The following is an 11,936-nucleotide window of genomic DNA, read 5'->3' on the forward strand; positions in this document are numbered from 1 at the left end:
TTATAATCAGCGTTACTATAAACAACGTTTAATGCATCTTAACTTATTTATAAAAGTAATAGCATTGAATGGTAATAGTGTTCATTTATTTATCTTTGTTCAAGTAAAAATCCTTTTAATCGTAGATAGTATTAGATTTAAATATATTGTATTATTCAATAATTTGTTTCAAATTACTAAATAAAAAAAGGATTTTTATTAAAATACCATTTTATAATGATAAAAATTATGAACGAATTTCAAATTCAAATATACAATAGGAGTTAAATATTTTATAAATTTTTTAATTTATTTGTAACACTATCGGTAATTTCATTTTTTTTTAGCATATTCATATAGGTATCTAATCCATCTTCTTCATCATCACTTTCTATAGGATTCTCTGTATCACTGTCATCTTTTATAACAGGTGTTCCTTCAATAGGACTTTCTGAATCAAAATATTTGTCTTCTTCATCGATGGACTTTATGTGCAAGTTATCATATTCTGGATTATTATCCACATTGCTATACAAAAAGAAAAATTAATATATACAAATATAATATATATTTTACAACTTTAAATTCATACTTGTAATCATAATCTTCTTCACCACTAAGAAATTTGTGAATCATATGAGATTTAAATTCATTTAATAAAAGGAGTCTTTCATTTTCATTTAGTTCTTTATTATTACACTGTTCTAGATTGAGGTAATGATCTTCTTTCCATCGACGTTTGCCAATTTTTACTGTGTCAATTTTTGGTTTACTATACTCGCCCCAAAATGCTGAAGGTGTATGAACTTCCATAGCCGTTGATGGTTTATTTGATTTATCATCATCTTCTTCTACTTCATGAATTTCTTCTATTTGTTGTTTCCGCTTTAAATCATCTCTATTATCACGATCAATTTGTTCCAATAAAACTTCAGTTAACCTTAAACAAATATATTAAATAGATATTGTACATATATAAATAAATATAAAAATGTTTTTGTTATAATTACGAATTTTGAGCTAAGTATTGATTATCGTAGTTAAACTTTTCTTCTTCGGATAGATATTGACCAACCAGTTGTTCCCAAAGTAAAGGTTCTCTATTTCGCATTTCATTATCACTAAAGTAATCGCCTTTAAGAAGTTCAAGCATAGCTTGATAACGTCGATTTTTACAAATAACCTAAATAAGTTAATTAAATCAATAATAATAGTTAAAGTTGTCTATAAAGTATGTTATGCCATAATATACTTTTTTAGAATTTATTAATCGGCTTAATCTGTGTAGATGAAAATGTATTTCATAATTATCATGATTTCCAGACTTGAAGTATTCTAAGTGATCTTCTAATAAATATTCACCAAAGATGTATAAAAACTTTGAGTGACTATCATTTAAAATGTCTTCGGTGATTTTTCGTTTTTCTTCAAGTGAAAATTCTGATCGGTCTTTCTGTTGGCTTTTAAAATCACTATTTGAAGCTTTTAATACAACATGATCAATTATATGCTCTCGCAGTGTTTTAGAGTTTTCATCAATTGTTTGGACACCTAATTGGTGGTCTTCCATCATCTAAATAATTAAAAATAATTAATAACTCATTTTTATAGAATATAAATAATTCTAAACATTATTTATTAATACATTTTTGTAATTAAAAATAAAATTTCAGGCACAGGGAATGGCTAACTGGTCTAGAATATCCCAAACTCAAATCATCAAAAAAATCTTCAAAATTATAGTACATTATAAACATGAACATCACCTTAGTTGAAAGAAAATAACATTCTTATTATTATATATTGGCGTAAAGGTCACGTAAAAATGACTTTTGTAATACTTTAAGCAATTTTATTAAATAATATTTTATATGATATTCTTAAATAATAATGACACAGGTATTGTATTAACTTACCACAGTGTCCATCATTGATGCATTGTGTTAATTATTCGGTTTATATATAATTTATAGGTATCAAATTATAATAATTCAAAAAATTATGTCAACCTACTAAATAACTACACAAAAAAATATCAGAATTTAGATTTCAGGTATTATAAATAACAGTTTTAGCTTTTTTAATGAACATAATACATTGTAAATATTAAGTTGTATTTGTATAACAACTTGTATTTGACACGATAATTTGATTGCTATCATAATGATTATACCTAATGATAACAAAATAAAGGTGTTATCATTTTATCACTATTCATAGACCTTTTAAAGTATAATATGGTATAAGTTTGTGGTAGAATTATTTATTATATTTATTTATATTTATTATATAGTAGGTACACATTTCAAAACTTGAATAAAATATTCTGTGAATTTTGGAGATGTACTTTTGTGTTAAAAAAATATGGTTTTAATTTTAAGAAAAGTCCGGTTACATTTATTAAATCTAGCTTCAAAATAAATCGAGGAATCTAAATTTCTTTCAACTGAATGTATTTATTTTAATATTCATTATGATTTTTTGATGTGTCCACAGTCTATATCAGAGAAAAACTTGTACTTATTTAGTCCCATACCCATATTGTTTTATTGTTTTAATACTTAGAATTTAAATTGATTATAAAAATACGATTGAATATAAATTCAGTGTCAAGGATTAAATTGTATTCATAAAAATAAATATTGTCATGCTTGCATAAAATGTATAATGGTACATCGTATTTATTCGTTTGTAATTTACGCGTGTGAACACTTTTTCGAGCGAGTGTTCGAAAAGTTTCATGGTAGTATCTAGTATTTAGGGATCGGATATCGAGTTTATTCGAGTTTATTTATGTACGGTGACAATTAAAACAATACTATATTGATTGATGTGATCCATAAAAATTGTAAAATATTTTTTGACTGGTTGGGTGCGAGAGAGTACGAGAGGCAATAGAATTGGGGGGTGTGAAAACAATATTACAAAACGATACAATCAGTGGTAAAACGGCGGCGATTTTCTACGTCATAGTCGTCGGTTCGTATATCATAATAATATTATGGTATTGTACCGTAGTTGCCATGGCACCAGGTTTGAGTTGTATTTTGATAACGCGTTTACATTGTGTTGTGTACAACAGTCTGTGTACTTGTGTATATTTTAATAATGTCCGGACAAATTATTACGAACAAAGGAAATCATTTTTTGTTTGTTTTTTAATTGTACAATATTTGTGTTTGGCGCCTCTACGTCGTTATATCGCTGGGATTCGTCATTAATCGTTACACGCCAACGCCGGGACAGTTTTAAATTTGTTATCTCCGTTTCTTCTGAAAACATTAAGTGCCATTGACTTTACAGCATCGGTAAGCTCGCTAAAATGGTTATTTATATCCAGAACATAGTTTTGTGAAACACATGCACCATTCTTTACCATTAATAAATAAGTACCTACTTGATAGAACAGGTATTAGTAAAAAATGTATGATAATCTTAAAAAAATTATTAAATAAGTGGTATATTGTTTTAAAAACAAAAATTTCTTTAAAACATGGATTGCAAAAAGTGAGTGCAAAAAAATTCTATGTAACTAGCGAATTTATTTGATCATTATTTTTTGAGGTTTCTAAACATTAAAAAAAAATAACCCTTCAGGTCAATGATTGTTTGTTAACGAACCTTGTAGATATTATAACGGGGTTCCTGTAATATTCTTATTTCCACAATATTATCATGTTTCGTACTAATATTTAAACAATAAATTGATTTAATGTTAGTAATTTTGTTGTGAATGGACAGGATTGAGAGATCATACAGTTAGATGGACTCTGAAATTTAAGAAATTGAGCTTTTTTTTGTTGTCAAATTAAATATGAGAAATAAATAATGCATTGTACTCATTGGCGCAAATAGGGAGGGGGCTTGGGGGACTTAGTCCCCCCAAATGTCGGTCAAGTCCCCCCAGTTCAAAATCTAGTAATCAGTACTAATTTATATATTCTGTGGTACTAAGTAATATGGCCTAGGGCTGGAGTCCCCCCAAAAAATTAAGTCAATTTGCACCTATGGTTGTACTTGTAAATATTTTGGTTTATGGATGCAAAAAAATTTCAATTATAATAATTGAATTTGAATACCTACCTAGGTATTTACTATTACACGTTTTATTTAATAAATAAATTAATGGCCTTTGCTGCCGAGTTGTTTTTAAGATCAATAAAAAAAAAATTGGTATATTAATTTAAAACATACAAATAAAACAACTCACAATCTAATTATGAAATAATAAAATACAGAATAATACTTATAATAGGTATGTATATTATGGGGAGATACATTTATAATGTTTACTTTTATGCACCTATCTAGTTATTAACTAGATATTAATAATTCTTAATTATATTATTTTTCTTAATTTAAATGTTTATTTAGTGTACAATGTAGGTAGGTTCATATTTCATATTAATACAATTAATCTAATTCCTTCATAAATGTATTATAATACTTAAATTCAAACCTCAATCATTTTCTAAAATCCCTGACTTAGTTTTAATAACTGATTAGGTACGAATACTTTTTGGTTTTTTGTAGGGCTTATAAGATATTTTGACTTATTTAAAATTTGAATAAATGTTTTTTACAATTATTGATTAATTTCTAATACTTTTTTTTTATTTATGGTTGATTTTTATAGGTAGTGTTGTTGTATATTATAAAAATGGTATTAATTCATGTTAAGTATGGCGACGATAGTCAATTTCTGTATGAAGCATCGTTGGAAACTCCTGTTGATGAATGCACATTGAATATTACTTCAATCTATAACGGCCGTTTGAAAATTTCCAGAATTTGTAGTGGTAATAATTATTAACTTATAATAAAGAATATTGTTGTTGCTTAGGTATTTAGTTTTATTATCATTACTATTATTAATAATTTGTTTGTTGTTTTTTCTTTAGAAATGGAAGAACTTAAAAAACATGGTACATTGTTGCCACCTGAGATAATCGGATTGACTGATGAACAAGTTGTTGAACTTAAATTAATTGATAAATGGGGTGAAACATGTATACCAAGTGGTGGTTACACATTTCACAAAGACCCAATTGGACGACGAAATGGAAAACAACCTAATGAAAATATGCAAAATGTGTTGACTAAAACAATTGAAGAGGCGAAGGCTTGTGTGTCCAAAGTAAATATTATCATTATACGTTTTTTTAGGGGTTTTTTTTAATTACTTCCATATTTTTATAAATTATGTGTGTTTTATAGAAATTGGTTCAGTCTCAGATTTCATTAACTCAAAAGAAAGTTCAAGAAGCTCTTGATATACTTAGAGGTGCTATTATGATTGTTTATCCAATGAATTTACCACCACATGATAACATAAGACTTGAGATTGAAAACAATGAAGATCTTACCGGGACTCATGCATCTTTAGAGGTTAGAATACATTTTTTACTCTTAGTTACATTACTTCAATTTTAGTTTTTGTATTTGAGTGAGTATTCTTTTGATTGATTTCAATTAGTTCAATTATTATTTCAATAATAATTGTATTGAACTTCCTACTTAGGTGATTGCACCAAATGTAGCTCAACTTTGGTTTTCTGGTCGTGAGTTAGTACGAGAACCAAATAAAAAAATGAAGGACTATTTGGGACGCAATGAAAAAACAAAAGTTGTGTTGAAGCTTACTAAGACAGGTTCCGGACCACCAGCCCGCGAACCACCGTTAAGTGAACAAGACCGCAAATTGTTAATGGCTGAAGCTTTTAAAAAACAAGAAGAATTAAAGGTAAGTTAGTTTTATTAACTAACTTAGTTTATGTACACATTGTGATTGTATATAGTTTTTTTTGTAATGGTAAAAAATTTTGAAGATTTTATTATTATGTAAGATAGAGCAGATTAAGCAGAGTATAATATAATATACTTAGGTATATCCATGAATATTATTTATTTTAAAGTTGTTTATTTATAGTTTATATCAAATTGAAGTGCTTATTATATACAATGAATTTTTATAGTGCTGTTGATCAAAGTGTGTATTTGTATTAAATGGTAGTAATTATTTTTATGTTAAGTGATTATTTCAACATTTTAATGTTGAGCGATGTTACTGCATTATTTACATTTTTAACAGGGAATATTCCAGACTTCTGTTTGATTTATTAATTATTACAAACCATTATTTTATAATAAAATATATTATATTTTTTATGTACATATTACTTTCAATCCATCTCATTCATTGATTATTTATAATACATTTACCTCTGTAATATTTTCATCTTCAATCTAAGCCAATTCCATTCAAATGCATTATTAAGTATGTATAATTATTTATTGCGGTAGTTAAGTTTAGTAATGGATACTTAATTCTAATTTTGATCGATCTTTGTTTTATTGATTGGTTGGTTCTACTGTCTTAGTGTTCATAGTATAAAGTTAAGAAGAATATTCATTGTTAATAAATAATAATATTATGTTAAATAAGATTAGGTTAATAAAATACATTATGGTTTTTATAATATAAATATCAGATATTATTATGTATATGAATCAAAGCCATTAATATCTGAAAAAATAAATATGTGTATCTATAAGTGGTAATTTATAATTTATTGAATATTATAATAAAATATGTAATGTTTATGTTTGAATTCGGCAAAATTTAAAAACAGTAAATGAAAGTTAATTTTATTGAAAAGTAGTAACCTACTATAGTACTTTTGTGTTAAAAATTAATATAATGGGTGGTAATACTATAATACTATAGTAAATGTCATATAATTAGACCACTATGCTATAATATTATGATAATATGAGAATATATTGGATATATTGTTTTTTTTTTATATTCCATCCTAAAACAGATCATTAATTAAAGAAGACAATTGGACACTTGCATTATAGTTTATAACTAATCATCTTTATTGTTACTCTAATTATCCAACATAAACATAATATTATATTCAATATAGGTATCTTCAAAATCTCAAGTCAATTATTACTTTTATGTTAAGGTAACTTAAAAACGTAAATAGTACTAATAGGACTTAAATAGTCCTTAAAAAGTATTGAAAACAGATCTATTTATAATTTTTTTCAAACTGTATCTCACTAGCCTCATCCTTTATGTATTTTATATTTTTATCTGTATATTATGTGTTTCCGTTAAAAGTTAGTTTTAGTTCAAATAGATCAAAATTAAATTACATTCTACTATATTTGAAATTGTATAAAATAACTTTTTTTGATACCAGTGTCCAGTGGTGGCCTAACCGCAGCACGTGTCATAGACTCATGCGGCTCGACCTTAACTTTTTTACTAATATAATTATAGGTTTTATTCCTTCTCTTGCTCTTCACATTATTTTTCATTATATTGTGCGGCTTGCGACTAATCGCTGGTCATCCCTGTTCTATACAATTCCTGATTAAGAATAGTTAAAGTATAATATAAAAAAAAATATTGAGTTAGGTATTCAAGCTATTCAGAAACAAATTAATAAATTTTATATTTAAAATATTTTTCACATACCTACATTATGAAAAAATGGAAATCAATAGTATAAATACTTAGAAATATAAACAATATAAAAATAGGTACTCACAACACTTTTTATATAATACTAGCTGTCTTGCCCGTACCAAAGATTTTTATTATTTTTAAATTAATATATATATAAAAAAATGTATTTTCTATATTTCTACTGATTATAATTATTGTAAACAATGGCAACCACATAAATAAACAAAAAAAAAAATGTGTGTATAATAAAATATAAAACATCAAGACTGACAAACCGTCTCCGCTCAGAATTGTTTTTTGTATACAATGATATGATATCATTGAATTAAAATTTAATACAATCCATTCTACAGTGACTCACTTGTAACCTACTGTACAGTAGAGCGACATCCACTTACTTGCTTTTTCAATTTCCATAGTATATCTCAAAATCTTTGAGTGAGCCTCTTTATGTGGCCTGTGTATTTTTTCCAATTTTTTTTCCGTGAACACTTAATTCAGACTATTACAAATATTAAAAAAAAAAAATGAACCAAATTGGTTCAGCCATTCTCAAGTAATAAGATTACCAACGGATTGCATTTAATTTTTATTATATAGATAACTAGTTTATACAATACTTTAAAAATTAAACTTATTTATTAACTGACTATATTTGAAACGTAGAATACCTACTATATTACCACAAGACTATAACTTTGGTGACATTATAAATTACACTATACACCATTATTATAATAAATAAATTGGTATGTGGTACACAGTGGTGTATTTACAACTTTTTTTTTTGGGCGGGGGAGTTTATCAAGTTTTAATTATTGTTCAGGACTTTTTAATTGTTTGAATTGTTGTACCAACAGGCAACAGGCTATACATTTTGTAAATCCATAATAATATACTGAAACATTATTCTTTAAATATGATTATACTTAAGTAAAAAAAACGTAGAATAATGAATTAAACAATTCAAACTATACTTATAAAAACTTAAAGCATTTTTAAAAATTTAATTGATGCAAGCTTTCGAAAATATTGGGTAAATAAATATATTTTTTTCTCCTGGTTCTATTATTGTATCACAATAACAAAATAAAAATCATAAAATGACCAAGATATTACATTAAACAGAAATTTTCAATTTTGATATAAATTATCAATCATAGTGTGGCTGACCGCTGGTTATCATGAATAATCTCGACTTGACAAAAAATGTTGTGAAAATTACAGTTTATTCACTCTTAATAAGAATTGAGCATATTGTTATCTTATACTACGTCTTATCAGCTACAGTGACAATTTACAGTCAACACATTAACTTCTTATTGAATCCCCCCCCCCCCCCCTGAAAATAGCCACTGGTGGTACATTTAGTAGTAAATAATATATGATAATAGAGGCGAGATGGAATCTAGGTCAAAATGTCTATATCATTTTTGCTCTCAAGACGAAATATTTTAAGTTTTTCATGCATCCTTTTATATTTTGGTTTTTTTTATGGTAGATCCAACCTCCCCAACACTCGTTTGGCAGTTTTTGCTTTATTGGTTACAATATCCATGTTTTTTTTTTATTGGTATCCAAATGATTGAATGATTATGTATTGCCTAGAAAATTACGTATGAGTAGTGAATGAAAAAAATAATCATCCCATAATATAGTATAATATTTTATTTTAATTTATAATTAGCACATATCAAATTTAATATGGTTTTTAAATGAAAATATATTCTTTATTTGAATAAAGTATTACTTTTTTTTCATTTGGATATTCATTATTTCATTATAGATATTTTACTAACTGATTAGGTAATTGGTAGATATAGGGAATTTATTAAATATCTTGTTAAATTATAACTTAAATGGTTTTTTCTCCTTAATTTTGTTTGTGTATAAAGTATATACCTAGATATTTCATGAAATAAAACCATTTTATACTTTGACGCATTTTATATTTATTTTTTATGTATTGATTATGAATTCTTATTTAACAATATATATCTTAGCACTTTATAGAAAATTTAAATAAATATTTTTTAAGATATTCTATGGAATATGTTTATTTAGATATCTGATTATGATAAATAAGAGTACATTTTCTTTCCATTACAGAAAAAATAATTATAGTTCCTATTTATTTATATTCACCCTCTAAAAGTTTAGGTAAAGAAAACAGTTTTTATATTATAAACACGTAGTTATTAACATGTAGTATTGCAAAATATTATGCACATTGCACATGCACTGATATATAATAGTATATTAAAATACGATGAATATTATACGTATAATAATATCAATGATTTAGCTAGAATTTAGAAAAATAATAAAGTGAAATGATAAGCTGGGAATAATGAAGAATAATAAATTAGACAATACACGCGTTCTGTATAATATTATTTTGTAAGGTTTATAGATAATATAAAACAATATTTCTACATAAGCTGACAAAATATTCCGAATAACCAGTCTGCCATGACGTAAAAGAAATTAATTTCTGTTGCAAACTGTCATTTGTGAGGAGTAGGGTGTACAGTAAAAACCAAAATGTCGCGTGACGTTAAGCGCTATAATTTATTACTGTTGGCAGTTGGGGTTAATATTATTATCCCGAGTTACAGTGCTAAAAGTTCACCACTTTTGCCATTTCGTGTAGCTTGTAGCTATAAATTCAAGTCTGTTTTGTTATTTTTCGTTTTATTAAGTGACATGGAATTATACTTAATGTCTCAGTAACGTCCCTAGATCAATTTTCATGGTAAGGGAGGAGGGTGATTTCAATATAAATTATAGTATACACTATACATTATACATGTATTATTTATATTTTGAGACAAAAAAATTAATATTGAAGGGGTGAATGCCCCTTTCGGACTATTCCCTCGAGAATACCTAAGGGTCTACATGTGAGGTTATTACTCGTATATATTATGTTATAGTAGCTGACAACAGTAGGTACACGATGCGCTTGACATATTTAGGCGTATATTATAAGTTATAAGTTTATAACTAGTGGTAAAAACTCAGAATTTCATTTAATTGTATATAAATACCTATAATCTATATACATAATTAATATCGATATACATTATTGACATTTTTACAAGGCAGATAATTTAAAATATTAAAAAAATGTTGTCTAGCCTTGTCTGTAGTTTGTATAGTATATTTTCAAATTTAGAAATTGGCTCTAAAGGCGAGTATTTTTTCCAACTAATTGTGATACCGTTGTGTGTGACGCCCGGGGTGACAGCTTTTGACGGTAATCTCCCATACGTGAGCGCTAACATAGAACACGGTATACGACTACAATTTTACAGCAATGTTATAGCACGTATGTGTGTTTATGGGGTTCGTATTCCCGCACAACTTCAAGAAAGGCTCCATATATATACAATATAACACCTTGAAGGCTTTTTTTTGTTTGCACCACAGAATACTTGTTAATTATTTAAATAAAATTGCCACGGAAGACGAAAATGTATTTATTTAATATTTCATAATGCCTAAGTAGGCAGAGTTAATTGATGCCTATATTAAAGAAGTTGTAGACAAGTTCAAAATACTATAAATATTTTCTTATAAAAATAACCAAAACATTCTTATATTTTAATGACAATTAATTATGATTTTATTACGGGCTTTTTTTTTTTTTTTAGAGTGAAGGGCCCAATTTTTTGTTTTGCATACCCTGCTAATGATACGCTATAGCGTATATATGCGAAGTACAAATAAATAATTTTTATTAAAGAGTTGGTTATTTTATTTAAATTATTTTTTCTTGACCGTTATTTAGTTATTAAATATTATTAGTAATTTATCTATATATATAAAACTGAAATCAAGCAAAAGAGGAAATCTTTGTTACGGTTTGGCTTCGAAACTTCTTATCCAATTGTCATGCAGTTTTTTTTAAATGAAAGAAGATATCACGGAGCAAGTTTTAGGCATAAATAAACTCCAATAATGTTAGTCAATAATTAGTTATCTATACATATAAAATCCAAATACCACTGACTCACTGATCGCTGTATCTCAAAAACTACTCAACGTACGGACTTGAAATTTGGAATAGAGGTTCTTCTCATATTTTCACCGTGCAATAAGAAAGGATTTTCAAAAATGTTGCGTTTTAGTAGAGTAATTAACGATTATAATTTATTCACTGCCAATACGTGATAAAATTTCTATCGTAAATCTCAAAATTCCTGTTTGAGCACCTATACCGGGGGTGATCACTTCCCTTTTTAAATTAGCCTATGACACTCACAAAGAATGTGGCTTTGTATTAGTGAAAGAATTTTCGAAATCGGTTCAGTAGTTTCGGAGTTTATCCCGAACATACAAACAAACGCTATCATTTTATAGTATAGATAAAAATGAATATTTGTGTGTAGATTAGACCTCTGGGAAGAAGATAGGCTAATTTAAAAAATGTTAAATTTGTTTTTTTTTTATTCATCTGATTTTAGTACGG

At 26.5% G+C, this 11,936-nt stretch overlaps 2 protein-coding genes across 2 annotated transcripts in view; one reads left to right on the forward strand and one right to left on the reverse strand.

The window, feature by feature from the left end:
• Nucleotides 1–64: 64 nt before the first annotated feature.
• Nucleotides 65–2,116, reverse strand: LOC132941749 (coiled-coil domain-containing protein 97). The gene is made up of 5 exons (XM_061009903.1): nucleotides 1,896–2,116; nucleotides 1,232–1,552; nucleotides 990–1,162; nucleotides 572–919; nucleotides 65–507 (listed from the first exon to the last, which is right to left on the reverse strand). Exons 1-5 carry the CDS (start codon nucleotides 1,908–1,910, stop codon nucleotides 273–275), a joined length of 1,092 nt encoding a protein of 363 aa, XP_060865886.1. The 5' UTR covers nucleotides 1,911–2,116; the 3' UTR covers nucleotides 65–272.
• Nucleotides 2,117–2,732: 616 nt separating this feature from the next.
• Nucleotides 2,733–11,936, forward strand: part of LOC132940483 (cilia- and flagella-associated protein 298-like) — a 60,096-nt gene continuing 50,892 nt past the window's right edge. Inside the window, exons 1-5 of the mRNA XM_061008126.1 lie at nucleotides 2,733–3,287; nucleotides 4,616–4,778; nucleotides 4,881–5,116; nucleotides 5,197–5,367; nucleotides 5,501–5,722. Coding sequence (XP_060864109.1) covers nucleotides 4,640–4,778; nucleotides 4,881–5,116; nucleotides 5,197–5,367; nucleotides 5,501–5,722 — 768 coding nt within the window. The 5' untranslated portion in view covers nucleotides 2,733–3,287; nucleotides 4,616–4,639. The remainder of the gene's footprint in view (nucleotides 3,288–4,615; nucleotides 4,779–4,880; nucleotides 5,117–5,196; nucleotides 5,368–5,500; nucleotides 5,723–11,936) is intronic.

Source organism: Metopolophium dirhodum, chromosome 3 (genome assembly GCF_019925205.1).
Source record: "Metopolophium dirhodum isolate CAU chromosome 3, ASM1992520v1, whole genome shotgun sequence".
In the NCBI taxonomy this organism is placed as follows: domain Eukaryota; kingdom Metazoa; phylum Arthropoda; class Insecta; order Hemiptera; family Aphididae; genus Metopolophium; species Metopolophium dirhodum.